Source organism: Bolinopsis microptera, chromosome 9 (genome assembly GCF_026151205.1).
Source record: "Bolinopsis microptera isolate Bmic1 chromosome 9, MBARI_Bmic_1.0, whole genome shotgun sequence".
Lineage (NCBI taxonomy): Eukaryota > Metazoa > Ctenophora > Tentaculata > Lobata > Bolinopsidae > Bolinopsis > Bolinopsis microptera.
In genome coordinates this window covers 4,025,205-4,046,748 of record NC_087080.1, presented here as the reverse complement: position 1 = coordinate 4,046,748, position 21,544 = coordinate 4,025,205, and the positions used below count along the sequence as shown (strand labels likewise).

Sequence of the window (21,544 nt, the reverse complement as noted above, 5' to 3'; positions counted from 1 at the left end):
TACTGGACACAGTTTCACCCCCTTTTCTAAACGTTATTGTTTTGTCCAAAGTTGTTAACCGTGTAAAGTGGTTTTTGTAAGTTGAAGGTTTTTGATTTTAAATAAAACAGCAGTTTTACGGTTTTTTTCATTTCATCAATTTGTTGTTACTTACAAAGCCGTGATGGTATCTTATAAACGTACCAATGTTTAGTTTTTTTTTCTAACATTAGTATTTACTTTGTTGGAGGGAAAATGTCTTTATGATTCATCGATTTTCCTTTTATGGGAAATTATGAAAAATGGATTTTTTGTTATTTACATATTGGTATTTTTAAACAGTTTTTTGAAATGCTGTTTAAAAACTTTGGCCCAAAGTACATATTACTTAGTGGGGTTCCCTCATTCCATTACTTCATTTATACATTACGTTTTAGTGGCAGATTTTGAGCCATTGCCTACTCTAAAATTCTGGGCCCATTTTATATACGTCGTGAAAAGTTTATTTATAACACTATATATTTTTTCATGGTTACCCCTCGGGCTTCCAATTTCGAAAAAATAACTTTTATTGTTTTAAATAATGATTATCAAATTAACATTATATGTTCCAATGGGAGTGCTTTTTTACATAGGAGGGTTGTTAATAATTTTGAAGTGCCGGCAGGTAACTGCTCGTATTATTGAAAAAAATAAAATGGGAAATTGCCAAAATTTTTTTTTTATGGAAGTTATTAAAATTAGGTGATGAAAAATAACCAATCAAAAAATTTATTTTATTTAAATGTTTTTTACGTGTCATAATTGTCAAATTAAATTGGCAAACTCTTTCCAAAACTAGTATTCCAAAAGGTATATGGGGAAAAAACTCTAAAAAAATATGCGCTAAAAAAAAAAAACGTACATATATAAAAAAGGTCTATAAGATGCTGAAAAACCAAATGTTCAAAAAATTTTCAAAAAACCATTTATATTGATGATTAATAAACATTTTATGGGAGCCCAATCTTGACATTGGTAAATTTGATTATATTTTAATAATGGAAGTTTTATTAAATTAATACTTTTAAAAAATGAATGGAAGCAGTGGGTTTTAATTTAAATACATTCCCCGAATTTTAATAGGTTAATAATGATAACATGCTTAAGGCCCCCTTAAAAGATCTCAGGTAATTTACTGTATGGGCATATTTTAGTTATGGAAACCCAATATTATTTCATTTAGTTTGTCATACTAACAATTTATGGGCGGGGGGGGACTTAAAAAAAAATTGGTAGTATTATTTAAAGTTTCTTCCAATTTACGTAAAAAGGGTGGTATAAGTTTTAAATAGGGAAAGTTTTTAGATAAAGGTTTTTAACGATTCCAAGAGATTTGAGCTGGATGGAGTTGGGGGGGTATACATTTTTAAGGGGAGGTCATACAGAGGGGGACATAGCTTTACCCGCTTGTCACCCCAAACTTAGAAAGTAAAATTAAATAGGTTTCAATGATGGAAACCAATTGGACCCATGGATGGGGGGATAGATGTTTTTAGGGGAATTTTTTTACGTTTTATTGCTGATTCATGCTAATTTCTGTGCAATACGAGCTTTTCTGAAAAAGTTGGGATTATTTCTTAAAAGGGTTACCTCCTCCTGTGTCCGCTTCCATCATGGGGGGAAATAAATTTCTGCTCGAGAATTTATTAACCTTTGCTGATAACATTTTTATGAATTAGATTTTGATTAATGGTTTGTATATGAAATTTTTAAAAACTACACCTTTTCGGTTTTTCTTTCACTAGGAGGTTTTTTTCTTCCTTCCATTTTTAACAACTCCTACAGCATCATGGTATCTATTTTACGATCATCAAGGTTTCGTCCAACTCCCCAAAAAACCACATTGTTTTCTGGTACGATTCACGTTTTTCAGGGGGGGGGAAACCATTTCTAGTTTATTCTTTTCCTCCTGCGATGTGGGACAACTCGTTATTATTGGCTCTTTTTCGTGTTGAAAAGGCTCCTTGGATGCGGGTATTTAGCGCGGTTTATTTATTTGTAAGATTGACTGGGCCACCTTAACATAACGGCAAAGACTATTTCCGAAAATCTGTGGGGGGAGATGTGGAAGGGTCGTTTACTGGTTAATAATACTTTACTTATAAATAAATAATAAAATAACGCTTTTCATAATATTAAGGAAAACTGAATTTCATTGGTCTTTTATTTTTCGGACAAAGTTTTCAGGGTACAAATATGGTTCCCAAAATCAAACTTCAAAATTTGGTTCCCCAGATGTGTTTATCAATGGTTTTTTTAACATTGCCAATAAGGGATTCTGATTCCCACTAGCCACCCAAAGTACTTGATACACCTTACCGTGTATATTTCGATTATTTTCAATCAAATTTTTTTGGTGTCCTATTATGATTAACTAGGGTGGACGTTGATGTTATTGAGGACCCTTTTGGGGCGGGCGCCCCAAAAAAAAATTATATCCTGGTTCTGAATGTTGTCCACTTTCATTTCTTTTTTACGTGTGTTTCACTTTGGATACCACGCCTTTCTTTTAGGCATTTTATTACATTTCGGGGGCCCATTTTTATTTATGTTTTGGTTTTTTTCGTAGTGCTTGTTACATTTGTATTCTTGCTTAGTTTTGTAAAAAGTTTTTCATAAATATTCAAAATTCATGGTTGTTATCATTAAAGTTTTTTAACCAATTTTTATTTAAATTAAATAAAACCCGTTAGTGTTTTGTTAACCTTCCCCAAGCTTTTAGATTTCGATCCCCCATTTATCTTTTTTATCCCGGCATCTTCGGTTCTAAATATGAGGGTTTTCGGTTGATTAAAAGATTAGGTATTTTCACCATAGGATTTTTCATTTTCTGATTTTTCATCCCTATTCGATTTATCTTTTTTCTCCCATATTTATTATTTTGGTCACGATCTAACGGACAGGCATTCTGTGTCAGTAATATTCGAGTTGACAGCAAATGAGGCTGATTTTCAATTTCTCGGGAATAAAGTGTTTGTTTTTTGTTTGGGGAAGGGTATGGGAACTTGTGGGTGTTGTTAGAATGGGGTTTCAAAGATACCGTTTAAGATGTCCCTACGTCCCGGGGATGTAGACTCTTGGTTGGTTCTTATACCTTCAAGTCACCAGCCCCCACCATTTTTTTTCTATAGAATACATTTTTTTCCGGGATTGTTTCACTTTTTCGGACACTTCCATTCCAAAATAATCGTGTCGTTTTTTTATATTCTGTGAGGGTTGGTTTCCTTCCAGAAGTGTTATTTGTTGGTTGGTACTTGGACTGTCACATTTGGGGCTTGGCACATGACGTGGTTAGGGGTTCATAAAAAAACTAGCAATCACCTTTACTCCCCCAGTTTATAGGCAGCAATTTTCTATATCAACAACACAGGGGGAATAATTTTATTGTTCTCCAGTATTTAGGATAAATGACAGATTTTCGAAAGTTAGTTACAATATATAACAATATTATTTTATTTAAAACAAATATTTATTTTTTTTACCGGGCAGCCCTCAGATTCAAAACCATATTCAATATTGTTATTAAAAATCAGGGGGGGGCGGGTATTTGAGGAGGTTTTGTTTCAAGTGCCGAGGCCACTGCTTATGCTTTGAGAGAGAGAGAGGAGAGAGTGAGATGGGGGGAGAGAGAGGGGAAGGAGAGAGAGGGGGGAGGAGGAGTGAGGAAGGAGAGTAAGAGGAGAGGTAGAGAAGAGAGGGGTATGGAGGAGAGGAAGAAGAAAGGAGAGGGTGTGAAGAAGGGAGAGAGGGGGGGGAGGATTCTCTTGGGGGGGGGATAGGAAAGGGATGGAGTGAACGAAGAAGAGGTGAGGAGAGATGAGAGGAGAGAGAGAGGAGGGAGAAGGAGTGAGAGAGAGAAGGAGTGGGAGGAGGGGAGGAGGGAGAGGGGGAGGGAGGAGAGGAGGGGGTGGAGGGGAGAGGGAGAGGGATGGAAGAGAGAGAGAGAGAGAGGTGAGGCGGAGAGGATCGGGAGGAGGGAGGGGAGAAGAGAGGAAAGACGAGTGAAGAGAGAGGAGAGAGGAGAAGGGAGAGGGGATGGAGCAGTGGTGAAGAGGAGGCGAGGAGAGAAGGGGATAGTGAGTCGAGGGGGAGGGTGGGTGAAGGGAGTGGTGTGGAGGGAGAGAGAGAGAGGAGTTGGGGGGAGTGGTAGAGGTGGGTGGGTGAGGAGGGGGGAGGAGGGAGAGAGAGGGGGGGGAGGTAAGAGGAGGGATGAGGGACGGGAGGGAAAGGGAATATCATGAGCGGCTGAAGGCTCCGTTATTTTTACCGGATGTAAAGGGTGGAATTTGAGATATAATTAAAAATTAGTTACCATGGTTTTTAGGGGGTCATCCTCGGATTTTGGGAGGGAAGGGATTAAGCAATAGTGCTTTTTTATGGTTGGGGAAATTTTTAATGGATAACTTTGTTGGGCTGAATTAAAAAGTCTGGAAAATTTTTGGGAAGATCCCGGAGTGCGCTCGCAAGTTTATTATTCCCATCTTTCTAGGCATCAATTTAATTTTCGAATAAAATGGGGGGGATGTAGGAATTTTCATTTCCAAAATTTGTCGTTAGAGGAGTTACAGGAAAGTTCTGTGGGGATTATAATTTCTAATAACCACATGCAACGGGGGGGGAGTCGATTTGTACAGGACAAAGTTTATCCATTTTTGGGGCCAGGGATAGTAGAAATTTTGAAAAATAGAATCCTTATTATTTTGGTTGGGGGGACATCCAAAATTTTCAGCGTGAATTTTTTTTAATTAGTTTTCCTGTAAATGTATGATATGTTATGTGGGCAAGGGAATTTCTCCAGGTTAAAATTTTACTTTAGCTCTCAGTTGAACAGGCGGTTTAGGTTGTGTTCAAGACCGTTGTTCTTGTAGGCATATGTTTCATTATAAAAGTTATATGTTCTTGAAACGTTGGGCCACAGGTTAAGTAGTTTATTCCTTTATGAATCCAACAATTGGGGAATTTGTTTGGCCACAATCAGCAAGTTTATAACAATTCGCTGTTTTGGAAATTGCAAAAATTTTATTCAGGCTTTGATGTTTTCAGGGATCCCACCCCAGCAACACTTTTTACATTTGGCCAACCATTGTACCCAAAAGATTTCTTAAAGACACTACAATCAGACATTAAAACAGGCGAAAATACAGATACTGGGCAAATGCCAAAAAGTAGGGGATCGGGGGGTTATGATTGGGCTTTGAAAATATAGTGCCGGTGTTTGGTTTCCTATGTTGTGGGGGGGGACTTGCGAATGAGTGGGTCCGCGAATACGAGTTGGGTGGACCCGTTACGTGATTTTTCTTATGGGGGGTGACACGGCGGGCCACCCTGAACGTTTAATAACTAAATTTGGGTGGAATTTATGGATTATTTCAACGGCCAATTAAGGCAATATAAAAAAAATTATTGATTATCTATTCTTTGTCCAAATGGCATTATCTAAAACACCTAGCAGGGATTAATATAACCGTATTTTCTTTACCCTAAAGTGGGTTTGGGTCATGGGGGGTCTCCGGAGAAGGACTAAACTTTTAATTATGACCTATTTTAATTTGGCGGTTTTTGGACAAAACCCCACCTTGGGAGATGGTCCAAAAATAAATTTGTTGGGCCACTTAAAAACTTTCTTATTCTTGGCCAACGAATTTTTTTTACTTTTTTCAATTTGCTGTATTTGAAAAAAAGCCAATTTTTTATTAAAGCATTTTTGGACCCTCAAGGTCGAAAAGTTTCAGTTGGGGTTTTTTTTTAACGGTTTTTTTGCGGAAAAAGTCGCGTTTTTATGTTGGAATTTGCCATTGGGTTATCAGTAAAAAAATGGGCACCGGGGGAATATAAACCATTTATTATATCGTCCTCCGCTTTATTATATAGTTTTAAGATTGGTCCGATTATTGTTAATTAATCAGGGTTTGTACTTTCAAATTACATTAAAACTCCGTTTTTGGGTTCAATTATTGGTTATTTATTACTCTGTTATTTTTAACCACACCATTATTTGTTAAGCATTTTATATATTTTGCCTAAATACTATGGGGAATTTGTACTGGTGTAGAATTGGGGGGGGGACAAATTATATTTTAACTTAAGTAATTTTTTCCCCTAAAACTATCTGGGGGACAAATACTAAGGTTTGTAGGATTATTTTAGTTGAACTGATAAATTTTTGGAAAGCTGGAAATATCTAGCTGGGATGTTCAATTGGGTGCCTTTTTTTTGTTATGCTTTTTACGAAAATTTTTTTTTACGCTTCCCACTTGGCTCAAGTTATTCCATAAGGATAAATTTTTTGTTGGGCCAAAATTGTTTTCAATTAAATAGGGAATTTAAATGATTATCTTTTAAGATATATTATCTAGGGGAGGCGGGACGAAAAAAACCCCTTAAATCCCACTTTGGAATTTCAAAACAAGGGGTATATTGCGCCACCGTTGTTTTCGTAGTTATGGGCGGGGGGGGGGGACCCGCTTATTAAGATTTTTACCATTTTCAACCATTTTACTATAAATTTAAAGGTATTAAGATCCAAATCCAGTTCACTAGTTCAAATTCTTTCATTGATTTTAATAATTTTGTTAATAATATGCATTTTTTCAAAATTACGGGGGAAACCACTTTGAAAATTTTTTTTCAGTTTCAAATTTTGCTTCGTTATATATAACTTAATTGTATTCTGTTTCTTGTATGTCTCATTTACCTCTACAGCGTGGGGCCTACGTACAAATTGGGATTTGGTGATTAAATTTTAGTTAATAATTTATAATTATATCTTGGCTTAATTTATACATTTAAATAAAACAAAGTTCGCGCCCCCGCAGGCAGTTTTCATTTGGATCCACAAGGGGTAATTTATTACCCTTCCCAAACAATTCCGCATGCAATTCCTCGCGGGGGCGGCGGCCCGGCCCTAACCTTATTCGTTTTAGCATTGGTGGGCGAATAACGGAGGAAAAGGACACCCCCACCGGACTTATTTAAACCCACCTATATTCGGTTTCTCAATAAAATTAAATTCCAACGTTTTTCTGCAAAAAAAAAACCTCCATTTTTCGTAACCTTTTTTCAACTTATTCGGGGCGCCCTTTTTTCAAAATAGGGATGTGAAAAGGAAAAATAAAAAATTTTTCAAAATGGGAAAAAAAGTGCCATTTTGGTTTTTATTTCCTTTTAACAAATCTTTCCCGGAGTGTTTACCCTAAAATAAGGGTTCGATTGGTTGGATATAAGGGGGTTTTCGAATCACCAGAGGGTGGTTGTTATCTGGGTTGGGGGATCAAAAAATAAAGATTTTATAGGGGGGGTCGTTTTTAAGGGAGGGGGTTCAGGAAAACAAAAGCCTGTAAGTGCTAAAAATATTTTTGTCGTGCTATTCCGTGGTATTGTTTTGTTAAATTGCTGGCTTGGGGTGTGTACTTTAAACATAACTAAATTTGTGTCCCCAAAAGTATTATAAAGTTATGGAATGTTAAAGATTTAACTAGAAATTATCTTATTAATCTTTCTATTTTAATTTTATTATATATATTTAAAATTTAAATTACATTCTTTTGATGGTAATACTCTAATTTAATTAATATATTATCATATTAATCATTTCTTATCTTTTTAATATTTTTACTTATTTTGCTATAATTATTTCTTAGCTATATATGTTATCTTATTATTTTATTATCCTTACCTATTTTTGTATTGTAAGGGAACGCAATGTACAAATACCGGGGGGGGGGGAATAACGGGGATTTTTGTATGAGGGGGGATGCTTATTGGTTTTTTTTTTAAGCATTTTACGGAGTTTCGGAAGGCGGGGGTAGGAGGGGTGATCTCTTGGGCCTTCAATGTTTTAGTAATCGAGGAAACAAAACTCCGGGGTGCCGATAAAATTTTTTCTGGATAACTTACTTTTTTTCTTCATCATAAAAAAAGTTCATGAGTGGGGGGGGGGTTTCAACCCTGGATTCATTTTATTAGGCCGAAATAATATTTTTTCAGGTGGGGACCTAGGCCTCCCCTCGAGGAATTTTTTCATGGGGGAAATTAAATATAATTTATGATTTGATATTCCGGTGCCAATCCCCCACAGCCTCTTCTAAAAAAACTAGATTTTACTCAATTAGTCGGATAATCGATGAAAAAAATTTTTTCTTAAAATTTTTTATTTCACTATCAGAGTGAAATTGGGTGGAATTTGAATTTTAATTAAATAATTTGTCAAATTGTTAGTATTTTCTACGCTAAAAAGAGGGGGTTTAACTAAAAAAAGCCATTTGGGGAAATAAACCCCCTCCCCTCTCGGGCACCGATTAGTTTATTATTAAAATGTTGAATAAATAAAATCGGGGGTGTGTACACCCTTGCCTTTTAGATTTGGAAAAAGGCGGGAGATGAACCCGCATGACATAGCCACTACGGGTGGTTCAAAAATCTGGGGGGTTCATCAAAGTAGTTCTTAGTTGGCGCTATTATATAAATAGCGGATTTTTGGATTTTAAACGGTTTCCCACAGTGCGGCAAACATAGTTTTGCCATTATCTGTTTTTGAATTATATATTACATAACATTTTTTTCAGTTTTAGTTTATAGGAGGAATTACTAGTTATAAAAGGAAAAAGGGGGAAAAAGGGTTTCGTTAAAACGGGTCGGATTATAAAGTTAAAACAAAATTATTTGATTGTGACCCCGTAAAGAAAACAAATTTTTAACGGCGGCAGCAACCGCAAGGCTGGGTGTTGGAATTTGGGCAATATTTTATGTGTGCTCGGGGGTGGGGAGGATTTTTGGAAAAGGCTCGGAAGCGGTTAGCAATCCTTTATTTTCTAATCTTGCTTGAAAAAGTTTTGTGGGGGGAACCCCTTGGTATTTTATTATTAATCAATCCCAAATCCAAAAATCTTCTGGGGGACAGGGAGGTGTACATTCTTGGGACCATTGCTATATGTGAATCCCTTGGTGGGGGGGGGGTGGGGGGGGACAATGATGCGGCTTTTGATAAAATTTTTTTTTCTAGGGTCATTTCTTACCTTTGTTATTAATTTTGCTGGATTTTTGCGGGACACCCCACTAAGGTTAAGAATAAGGGTTTCAAATCAGAAACAGGTTTTCTGGGAATGGGGGAGGGGATATGGGGGGGGGGTTCTTTATGAAAAAAAAATATTATCTCGGATATTTACTTTTTTAAGTAGTTGTTTTTGATAGGGAAGGGGGAAGTGGGAGTTGATATCTAATCAGCTGGCTGGGTTTTTGGGTCCATTGGGAAAAAAAATTTTGAAATTGTTTTCTAGTGCCGACATTATTTTGGCCGGGTCAAAAAGTTCAGGCGCTTCTATAATGTGTAAAATTTGTTATTGCGCGAATACCGAAATTTTTCCCAATCGCGGCAAACTGGAAAATCGAGTCTAAAAAATCTTGAATCTTTCTCCTACCATTTTTTGAGCATACCTTGGGGGGTATAACTTTTCCAGGGGCGGTATTTGTTCTATGGGACCATTTAGGGAAAGGGGTTCTGGTGTCTTACAAGGGGAATTTTATTTTATAAGGGTAGGGGGCCTTAGATAGGGGGAAAAAAATTATAACGGGATTCCGGGGATTAATAATACTGTAATAAATTGATTATTAAAAATCCAAAAAAAAGGCGGGGGGGGAAGCAAGGGCGGGCCCTCTAGAGGAAGTTTTGTTTCTCTCAGTGGGGGGAGTGTTTCTCTAGAGAGTGTTCTCTAGAGAGTGTTCTCTAGAGAGTGTTCTCTAGAGAGTGTTCTCTAGAGAGTGTTCTCTAGAGAGTGTTCTCGGACAACTTTGTTAAAGAATGGGTAGCAAATGAGTTTGTAGTGGACACAATGCACTATGCAGATACCGTGAGTCCAGGTAGCCTAGAGTCTGATTCTACAGAATCGAACTTCAGGGCGTGTCAAACTTTAGCGCGTGTCAAACTCAAGTACGTGTACCATATTTGACTTACGATGATCAAATTTTGATATCTTTGTAAATGAATATTTATCAAATATATATCTGAATAAGTCTGAGTTTATTTAGATAAACGCGGAAATATTTCCAGAAAAGTGTAATTTGTATAAAAGAGAATAAAAGCACCCGACTGTTGTACTTCATATAAATTGTTACAGGTCACGCAATATTATAGCGTATTATAGCTCAATATAGCGTAATATAGCACAATATAGCGTGATACAATTAACTATGAAGTTGAATGAAATGACGATTGTTCGTAATATTAGCCGCATAGAATATGTCCTATGTTTATTATGTCTTTTAGCAGATAGACCGTTGAACAACTGATACGACTATTAACAAACTAACAAGTAATTAATTATAATAACTTAATAACTAACTATTATAGTGTTCAATGTTATTGCCCGATTAGTCCTCTGATGATGTGGGTGTATTAATGTCCCCTGATGGGGGGGGGGGGGGGGGCGCTGATTGTTACCATCCGTCACATAACAAGGAATATACAGGTCTTCTCAGTCCTTATTTTGTTACATAGTTAGTTACCTGTATTGTTACCTGTATAACATTGATGATGATAATTGAATTGTCTCAATAAAAATAACCTGGTTAATATTTGCAGGCAGAGAACGTTATCCTATCGTCCAGTGGGGTGGTAAAGCTGTGCGACTACGGCAGTGCGACTACCAAAGCTGTGCGGCCCACCGAGGATTGGTCGCATCAACAGCGAGCCATTCTCGAGGATGAGGTTTATATTATAATAATTAACCCTTTTTTTAATCGTCTGATTTTTCCAATCAGTTTTATTTCTTTACACGATACTATCTACTTGTATCAGGAAACATTATTCCTTAGAAACTGGATGACTGTGATACCCGCTCCAATTTTAAGACCATTTTCATATGATCTTCTTATAATGGTTGTTCGTTTAAAACTTTTTTTTAATCTGTTTACTGACAGATGTTTTTCAATACAGAAAGTTTTCTGCCTCTTACCTTTACTTGGAAACTGCCGAAAAAATGTTTATTTAAGAAACTGTTCGTAACCGCGGGGTTTGGGGAATGAACACATCCGCGGTAAATGTTTGTTCGCATAATGATTGTTAAGCCCTCTTTTGGTGGAAAGAAATGGCCGTGGTGAATCGGGGTTAACGGTAAATCTGGGTTTTAGTGTACTTATATTTTGTTAACAACCGCTGAAAAACACAGCCCACACTGTTTTATAAGTTAACGAGTAAGATGTAAAAAATGATAGATAGTAACACAAGTAACATGGGTACAGACTACAGATGCAGTATTGTAACTGCTAGATTACGGTATCAAATATCGAGTTACAATTTAACATGTGCAAAATAGTATGAAGTATGAACTGTTATTAGTTAGATTTCAACAAACGGACTCTCCGGCCTCCGCAAAAACAAATTTCTGGTCCGTCTAACCTCGACTAAATCTGTTCAGTTCTGGCTGAATTCTCGAGCAATTGATAACCGCTCTTTTTATTTTATTGTTTTTCCTTGAAAGCAGAATGACAGTACGTGATCTCATAGTTTCAGATATTTTTGTACGTGATGTAAATGGTACGAGTACTCGAGATTTAGAAAATAACACAATAAGTTTTAATTAACTTTGTTATACTTCCTTGGCATCTAACATAATATGTAATTGAAGTTCCACTTCACTGTTAAAAAGTTAACACTCTTTATTTACATACCACATTATACAACATGATACACAGCATCACTGTTAACTAACATTAAGACAGTATCAAATAACCCAGGTGCAATGCAGCACAACCCCCTGTTACCGCGCTCCCGAGATGATCGACTACTACTCCAACCACGAGATTGGTACAAAATCAGACGTATGGGCCCTGGGGTGTTTTCTTTACTTCATATGTTACTTTGACCTGCCGTATGATGATAATAAGCTGGCGATTGTGAATGCCAAGTATAAGACACCCAACGAACATTTGTTGATGTTCGCTCCCTTCCTCCCGGTCATTCGTAAGTTAGAGATTAAGTTACAAGCTTTTAACATTATTATTATTAAAGCGTTGCAACGTGTCAAATCTATCTTTTAGTTCGATTCACCGGAATGATTTTGCTAAATTAACTCTCCTTTAATTCCAGGAAGTGTTTTTAAAACAAATCCTGATGCCAGACCGTCCGTGTCGCAGATAATATGTCTGCTGGATAATATTGGCAAAGATAAAGGACTCGATCCTAACAAACCACCCTTCGTAAGTCGTACTTCCGTTTATAATATTTATTAGTGTTTTGATTACTTACAACTTATTTTTGCAATAGTTACTAGTTAGTATCCGTCAATAGAAAAATCGATAGTAAAGATCGTAGCAACTAGTTAACCAGGCTGCAAAACAATTTCAGGAAGATTTCAGACGCAGAATATCAGTAAGCGCAGCCCCGACCATCCCAACTGAACCGATCCAACAGGGTATGTTTATGGTATTTTCACAACCATATGGCATATTTTTAATTATCTTGTATTAGCGAAATCCTTGTTGCTACAAGCATTTAAGAATTAGAGAGTGTACTGATAAAGTGAATTTGTGATAGGAAGCAATGTGTTGGTATTTATAATCTTTACTTATCGGTAAAATAATACCACACCATGTAAGATTATGTGAACAGATGGCCCACGGGGTCTACTTAAGCTATTGCTAGTTTTGATTTATCTTCAGCATCAAGAGCAACATCCATGTGGCGCTTTGCTTGTCACAAATACGCGCGCGCGCAGTGAACATACATGAAATTATTATTGGCTAAGTCGGTATACCCAGCACTGGTTGGAAAGTGGGGATTACCGAATAAAGGCGATCTTACTTAGTTTCCGCATTCCAAATAGATGCTGTCGGCACTTGAAATATCAATACAAGTGACCCTTCAATGATCGATTCAAAGCACGATTCGTCATTAGTGGCTGATTATGTAATGTAAACTTTCTAACAATATAAAACAACAAAGATACTTTTTGCACAATAACACGAAAGTTATTATTTCCAGGAAACAACAAGTCATCCTGGATTGGATATCTGAAAGGTGGGGCGGAAAACATTTTGAAGGAAGCAAAGTCCGCATCAGAAAAAGTCGTTGGAGCAGTTGTGCAAGCTTCAAGGTTTGTTCAGCAATTGTATTAAGTTCACAAAACTTCAGCGTGACATATAACTTTAAATCTTAAAACCAACTGGGCCAATAGCCCGAAGTCAGTGAAAACTAATGACCTGGTGCCGCAGTATGTATAATAGCGATAAGATAGACGAGGGACAGCTCATAGTTACCCAAGTAACGAGTCGAGTCATGGCTATCTCGTTCCCTGATCCTAGTACCATTGAGACTGTAGAGGAGATGGTCAGGCAAAGATATGCAAACTCTGCTTACTTTATTAATCTCACTGAAAACGATTATATGAAAGAGAGTTTCGGCGGAAGGGTCAGTACTAAATTTTACATTTATTTACAACCAATAAAAACCCCTTTTGTGTTTCCTTAATCGTATGATAATAAGCCCACAATAACTTCTTATTGTACCAAATAGTTTGAAATTTAAGACTTAATCTCCGTTCAGATGCTGAACGCTGGATGGAACCCACAATTCCCACCAGCCATGAAGGCCTTGTGTCACGTGGTTGATGTCATGGACAGATGGCTTCTTGTTGCTCCTGAGAACATTGTCATCGTTCATTGTCCAGTAAGATTTCTTTCTTTCAATTCTCGATAAAAGTTAAAACTCATTATGTTAATCGCTACCATAATAAATTAGGGATAAAATCGATTGGCCGAAATAGCTGCAAAGGGCATGGTTGAATAATATTCTTCATTGGTGTACCAACTATTAATGAGTGTTTTGAAATCCCATATGCACGACTCTTAATAACGGGCACGGGAAATGTAGTTGGAACATTTTGTGCTTCTATTTCGTCACCTACGGTAATTGATAGGCAAATTTATTTTCCAGAATGGAACTGGAAACACCGCCCTACTACTAGCAACATATTTCCTGGCATGTGGTCTGTACAAATCGTCTGTGTCGGCTCTTCAGTACTACGCTAACTGCCGCTACATGGCTAATCCCAGCTCTGGGGGTATCATCAGTGCTAGTCAGAAACGGTGGGTACTGGCAATCTTATATTTATACGTAATTACATATTGAGCATTTGAGCATGTTCAACAAAATTATTATTATCACTCCATTTTAAAAGCTCCGTCTATAATTGTCGAGGTAGAAGTTCAATTAATAAAAGTTGGTCCTGACAATTTTGTACTCTAGGTACATTTTAAGTTCAAGTTTCGAGCTAGAAATTAAATGAAATATTAGTAAACCTTTGTGATATTCCAGGTACGTGGAGTACGTAGAGTCAATGCTGTACAACACCACTCTTCAAACTCACACCAGCACTGTTATACTTGTTGACCTCTCCCTTTCCTCCGTCCCTCTCTTCAGTGTAAACAGGTACAGTATTTAACAGTATATTATATTGTGAGGGGACCGTAATAATATGTTACAAAATATGTAATGGTTTATCCCTTTAAAGATTGTGCTGCTCTAACTATATTAGACGGCGGCTCCAGGAGCCGAATGAAAGGTAGGAGCACAACCGACTATTAGTCCCAAAATAGATTCAGCCACCTGATGACCTCACAGGCTACATATCCAGTGCCGCTCTCAAATTGATTCGGTAATGTCCACTTTTTATTTACAGGTCGAACTGCAAACCCTTTCTGGAGGTGTTTGAAAACGGAAAGAAGATTTTATCAACTCTGCGAGAACCTGATGTCATGAGGTAAATAGACCTGCAAAATGGTGATTGGTATAATTATATTGGCATGATGAGTTGTTCACGATGGTCGATTGTATGAAATTAGTAAGATCGAGCTTCCGGGTGAAGAATAACTGATTATAATATAAAGATGTTTATTGTTTACAAGTAACTACACATCACTTATTCCAGGACGTACTCACCAGAAGACGGGGTGATAGACTTGTCTATAAACATGGGAGTTAGTGGAGATATCAGAGTAGTCGTGTACCACGCGCGCAACTTTATCGGAGGAAAAATGTCTGCCATCAAGATGTTCCAAATCTGTTTCAATACTTCCTTTTTGGATCCGGAGTGCGCTTCTTTGAGACTGCCTAAGTATGTCTCCTTTCATTGTTATTTTGGAATTTCCTGTAAACATTTGACAGGTTTTTGATGAGGAATGTTTCGGATATAAAATGGAATGTAGAAACTATGCAACTCTTTTCAGGTCCCGACTGGATGGAATAGGACGAAACGAATCTAAATTTGAGGAAACCTTCGTCGTTTCAATATCGTTATCAGTTCAAGGGAACAGCCCGTCACGTGACAAACCGTACAATATAAACACCTCGTCCCTGGGTATAAAACCGCCGGTGTGTTGTAGCAATAATGAGGAATTCAATAGGATCATGAGCAAGACAGCCGACAAAGGTAAATTTTCAAATATATCACAATACTGTTCCTTAGTTTGTTTCCTACAGTATTTAAGATATTTTATTTATGAAGATTCTCCCTGATCAGACCACCACCATACCTGATTTTTGCATTATAATCGGGGAGATCTAGTGGTTTTGTTTTGTTTCATGTTTTTGTTATTCGTGCCCACCATTTATACCTTTAAAGGACCCCAATTTATTATAGATAGCAAATAAAGTTGTATGATATTTGTCGCTGGATTCAAAAATGTATTAATAGAATTATGTGACATTGTCGGTTATTTTTGCAGGATTTAAAAAGGCGGACTCTCGACATTCCAGCGTGTCAAGTGTAAATGCTAAGACAAAACCTAAGGATATCGTCTATGAAGATGAACTGGAAGATTCTTTCGATGAATATGAAAATAGTCAAACGTGAGTCCTTGCATTCTGAGTCCAAGATTGCATTTAAATATAAGATGTATATTCAAATATTCGTGTACTCCTTTTATATTTATAATATAATAATTAAATAGGCGGGCATATGAACCGTTTCATGAATTGTAGAATTGTAGAAAACAATACCAATCATCATTGATGATAGGTATTGTTTTCTACATTTTATCATGAAACAGCTCGTATACCCGCCTATTTGAGTGTATCTCTTTGTTTGAAATATAATGCTCCTGTTTATTTGCAGTTGAGCATTCCTTGGGAAACCAAGCAACAACTAATTATTAATATAATAATTATATTATATTAATATTTTATGATTGATACGTCAAATTATTTGATAAAGTATACAAATAAAACTCAAAAATCTATGAACTCCAATCCTTCAAAAATTACAGTGAAGACAAATTGATCAACCTGATGGGAAGTGTAGCCGAAGACAAACCAACCCCAATGTCTGATCCAATTTCAAGAAAATCTCCCAGCAAACACGAGAATAACGTTTTACTGGACTTCCTCGCTCCCTCTGCAACTACCAGTATGGTTCAGAGTAACAGTGCCCCAAACTTAGCTGAGATGGGAGGTAAAGCTCCGGCCAGACCATCTGCACCTGGTAAGGACTGAGTATATTTCGTGGTTTCTCCTATTTTTTTGAAATCTGAGTCAGTAAATTCAGTCTTCGGGTGTAATTGAACACTGTTCAATTACTGTTATATTTATTATATAATTTAAAATCAAAGATTTATGTGGACTTCGTCGACTGATTTATTCTTGAGGACGTTCCCCACCAGTTGCTATAACAAAACAATTTTCAGCGCAAACTGTCTCGTCTAATAATGACGATTTCTCGAACTTCTTCGCCGCAGCTCCAGCTCCAGCTCCAGTACCCTCAGCACCTAAAGCCGCCCCAAGTCCCGGGCACCAACGTAACCAGAGCATTAATCTCATGGATATAAAGGGTGATGCTGACGATTTGATCGACAGCTTTGATATGCTCGGAAGGCCTAAAGTAGCCGCTCAAGAATCGAAACCTACACCCGCCGTACGTTTTGCTCGAACACTGCCAACAGTTTTTCCTTTCAGTTTGACAGGCTTGAAGCACTCCCCGTATTAATGATTTATAGCTGCACGAACAGCGATGACGATTAATTAATCACTGTCTCATTTACATCTGATTTGTTTTGTTCCCCACAGGCCGCACCAACTATGCAAATGTTTGATCCGTTCGGAGCCAGTTTACCGATGGCCTCGGCACCCCCACAACCAACCATGCAACCACAAGACCCCTTCTTAACCCCCGCTCAACCAAAGTCTCAGAGCTTCACATCTAACCACATTCCTTCTCCTATTCGCCCTCAGAAACTCGGTTAGTTCAGACTCCAGTACAGTTGCAGTATCAAGTATCAAGTTTTCCATCGATATTATTGATAGATTTTAACCAAGAACCGTTAATCTAACATCAAATATCGCCGCTTTTCTGCTTAATGCTTATTCAGTAATAACAAGTTGAGCTCTAAAAGTTAATTTACACGTTCTCTCCACCCTGCAGGTGCTACATCATTAAGTGGGAGCAGCAGTCCGGTCGGAAGCAGATCTCGTAACGTCTCCCCCCGTAACTCACCCAGTCTCAACCGCAAGACTAACGACCCTTTCTCAGACTTCCGTCTGGATTCTAAGACTGCCCAGGTACCATCTCACAACCGTAATGTTTAAAGGTTTATATGATCGAACTTGTTTTGAATTAACAATACATCGCAACTATTGTAAAATGTTTCAATTTATTCAATTTGTTCACGTTTCTAAACCTTACTAAACTACAGATACATTTCGACAAGCCAGCGGCCTCAACCACACCAATGGCTCCGAACCCAACACCCTACCAACAACCCAGACCCACCACCCAATCACATCAGCCTTCCTATTCCTCTCGTCCTAATTATTTCGCTTCAACTCATGCTTCTGGTATGTGGTAATATGTTTCTTAGTCGCGCGCAGCTTGTGTCCAATCATTCTGGACCGCAATAATTTGACATGAAGTTAACTTTAAACTTTGTTATTGAACTACTACACTCTGTTCTGCAAGATTTATCATGCAGCTGCATCTACGAATGCATACTTTCATATTTTTAACGAGTAAAAAGCAATTTTAATGCTAAGTAGCTTTTTAAAGCTTATGTTTACAACTTATAATATGTTTAACAGCCTATAATAATAATGAATAACAATTAACGTTAAAAGCTTTTTATTAAAAGCTTTTTAAATTATTTTTTTTTAATGAAAAAAAATGTTACCGAAATGCAGAGTCGCAGACTCATGTAAAAACTAACCAATCCACATATTCTTTGTGATCACTTGAATTGCATATCTTTAATATTTCACGCTTAAATACCAGACGTTAAGGATAGTCTCAGGACCAACTTGAGATCTTCTGCTGATATATCACTCATCTCCATCAGTCTTGTAAACATCTTTCTTACAGCCTCTTTGAAAACATTTGATCGATCTCTCTCTGGTCCACCTTGATTTATGTTAGAGCTTTCTAATGGAGGCCACTCCTCGGTATAACCTTCCTTATTGCTATAATGGAAATGTCTTTCAACTTCAGTTTTAGAGTTGTCACACTCAGTAAATTTAAGATGTTTTAACGTATATCTTGTGTTTTTATCCATTTCTTCTAGTTTCTTTATGTGCTCTGTGACCTTCTCTACAATAAACAGACGATATTCTTTGTACCCTTGGTATCTTACAATATGGACGTAATTTCCGTGACTTTTATTGGCAACCCTTATGAGGAAATCGAGATGATCTAAAGACAAATTCTCCAGATTTTCAAGCATTCCTTCGAAATTTTGTGAGCTCTGCGCAAGCAAAGACGCCTTCTTTTCGACCAGAGTTTCCAAATATCTGGAATCCTTGTCGTAAATCTTGGCAGCTATTGCTTCTTCCAATAAGTACTTTTCGTCTTCAGCGGTTTTGAGTGATTTGGTTAATTCCAAAAAGAATTCAAAGCACTCTTCTTGAACCCAGTAAACTGTAAGGGTATATGCCATCTTGCTCAAATCTCTGAATGTTTCCCTCGTAATAGACTTAACTCCCCCATAAAATCCTTTCAGTCTGACATAAAATCCTCTTATGAAAATTCGGCAGGCAGTCGATCCGAAATCGTCCATTTCTATCGTGGTTCGATGGTTTTCCTCTATCATTGCCTTTAGGACTGGACTGTTCATAGCCAGCACGATTGAGTTCACCTTCAGTTTCTCCCCATCCTCCAGTATTATCTCTATGTTCCCGTGGCTGTGATGATTAAAGTATTCACAACCAACGTTGTTTGGAAAATTTGACATAGCCTTGTCCTTGCCTTTTGATTTTGCTGACTCAAGGAGATGCGTGAGCCATAAAACAGAAAATAAGTTACTGTACATGTAGTAGTGGTAGTGGTAGAAATATTTCAATACAAATGTGTATTATACATATATTGCTGCAGTCAAATCGAATCAAATGATTGATCTACCGAGTACCGAACTCCACTAATTTAGTTTGACACTGTTGAGTGTTGAAGAAGACTGTCAGTTTATGTTTTGTTTGTCAGGGGGTATGGTTCAAGTTTATACTCTTGTTTAGTTTTATCACATCACAGGTTATTTAACGAAAAACTGGTGTGTGGGCTTAAAGAACACTTCAACTGTCCATGATACACACAAGTATATCTTATTTCGCATACAAAATCAAACCACCAGATGCAGTAATATTGGACTTTACATTTTTCAGATTTACGGCTTACATTTTCAAGCAGCTTAGTAATGGAATCTTTATTCAGGTTCACAACAAATAACTAAATAATTTACACATGCAATAAGATAAGTACACATTTGTTTAGACAATCAAGCTGAAGAATGTTCCTCATAGGTTCAGTATTCGGTAACGAAAAGCCCTGGCAACAGCACACTTCATCTGCTTCAAAAGATGCTTTTGGAGACCTGTTATCAGGACAGAAGTTCACCTCCCACGCCGCCGCTCCTAAAGCAACTCTCATGGAACAAAGGAGAGAAGAACTGGAGAGGACGACAGACCCGGTCAAGCTAAAGGTAGGGTTACGTTCCGTACTCATCTTCATTGAGCTTACGTTTACATCTAGTGCGAGTTTCATGTTTTAAGGTACAATTTGTGATTTCACATTAGGGCTGGGATACAAATTTGCTTATGGTTTTTGCACAGGACCACGGCCCAAAATGGAGGTCAATAGCTGTTAATTACCCAGAAATTCTATCTATTTGGCCTATAAAAACAGTATTCTCTAACGTATTCTCTTGGCAGATAATGGACTGGTTGCGAGGAAAAGAAGGTAATATCCGAGCTCTCCTATCTACGCTGGGTGATGTGTTATGGGACGGTGAAGATAGGTGGCCTAAACCGGGCATGCATCTCATGATAGAACCAAATCAAGTTAAGAAAATGTACAGAAACGCCAGCCGGGTTGTTCACCCTGACAAGGTTCGTTCTGTTTTATTTATTGTTCTGTTTGATTTATTGTTCTACAAGTATTCATTGCTATCCAATCTTCCCTTTCTTATAAATAAATATTTGTTTTATATTATTATGTAGTTATCAATATTGCTTAATTTAAGTTATAGTACACCCCAATTAATACTACACTGCAAGTCTCGATTTACCTAGTCTCGATTTACCTAGTCTCGATTTACCGCAGTTGTTCCCTTTCTTCACAGATTGTAAGAGGTATTTTGTAGTACTACCGATTTTAACTTTCTTCTTCCATATCAGCAAATCGGAACAGACCACGAAGACTTATCTGTAGCAATACAAACTGAGCTAAACGACGCCTACACCGCCTTCGAGGAGGCGGAACTGCAGTAATCATTCAGTGTTCATGCACCAAGTGCCTGGTGGATGTATTTGTGTACCGTGTACCCTGTGTATAGTGTTGTTCAAATCGAGAGAGTCTGGAATGAGAAAACACCAAGTGGAATGTACATAAATAGTGTGTTGAGTCGAATTTAAGTTGGCATCGATTTTGTACCGGCATGGTCTTTTACTAGGCATGGTTTAGACCTAATTTTAAAATTTCTTTTAAATGTGAATCTCTTAATAATGTGTAATTAAATGATAAGAATGAGGTTGCTAGTCAACGATTGATTTGTTTACGATTTTGCATCATAAGTTTTAAATGGAATTATAATAGAATTGGGGAGGCCGAATGATTATGTTATTTGGCGATTTTACCATTTGAGGAAAGGGGAGGATACCTCGTCCCTTTTTGAACTGGCCTTTTCAATTTTAGGTTGTGAAGATAGACCAAGGCAAGGTCGGGGCAATTTTCGTTTGTTCCATTTAAGGTATTTCAGTCAACCAATTTTCCCAGGTCAATATCATTACATATTTCGCATATTAATATACGACATATTTCGAAGGAAAACCACGACATAACAAAATTATTGTTAAATTTTGTTACAAATTAATTTAATTTCACAAATAGTTGATTACAGAATTCCTTTTTAAAAAAATTTTTTCGAAAAAATTTCTTGAAAAAATTTTGCGAATATTTTGATATTTTCATGACATCCGAAATCATGACATCCGAAATCTTGACATCATGTCATGATTTACAAATATCTGAGAAAGTTCACGCATATTTTTACCTGTATTTTA

General features: G+C 37.2%; 2 protein-coding genes across 3 annotated transcripts in view; one reads left to right on the top strand and one right to left on the bottom strand.

Moving 5' to 3' along the window:
* LOC134820545 (pinopsin-like) overlaps window positions 1-16,220 on the bottom strand; it is a 102,527-nt gene extending 86,307 nt beyond the window's left edge. For both annotated transcript variants that reach the window (XM_063830978.1, XM_063830979.1), the window contains exon 1: window positions 16,208-16,220. The gene's annotated coding sequence lies outside the window, so the exon portion shown is untranslated. The remainder of the gene's footprint in view (window positions 1-16,207) is intronic.
* Window positions 9,849-21,246, top strand: LOC134821095 (cyclin-G-associated kinase-like). The gene is made up of 22 exons (XM_063831763.1): window positions 9,849-9,866; window positions 10,598-10,723; window positions 11,752-11,977; window positions 12,104-12,213; window positions 12,362-12,428; window positions 12,998-13,109; window positions 13,228-13,423; window positions 13,559-13,681; window positions 13,949-14,100; window positions 14,330-14,443; window positions 14,694-14,774; window positions 14,943-15,128; window positions 15,241-15,443; window positions 15,739-15,862; window positions 16,279-16,493; window positions 16,696-16,922; window positions 17,075-17,246; window positions 17,430-17,566; window positions 17,701-17,842; window positions 19,787-19,965; window positions 20,195-20,371; window positions 20,660-21,246. The coding sequence occupies exons 1-22, from the start codon at window positions 9,849-9,851 to the stop codon at window positions 20,750-20,752; spliced, it is 3,180 nt and encodes a 1,059-aa protein (XP_063687833.1). The 3' UTR covers window positions 20,753-21,246.
* The last annotated feature ends 298 nt before the right edge of the window (window positions 21,247-21,544 follow it).

Bases quoted from the DNA above. Each gene is read 5' to 3' on its own strand.
- LOC134821095 (XM_063831763.1), top strand. The intron at 11,978-12,103 runs GTAAGTTAGAGA...CTTTAATTCCAG, and splicing joins TCCCTTCCTCCCGGTCATTC to GAAGTGTTTTTAAAACAAAT. The intron at 20,372-20,659 runs GTTCGTTCTGTT...CTTCCATATCAG, and splicing joins GGGTTGTTCACCCTGACAAG to CAAATCGGAACAGACCACGA.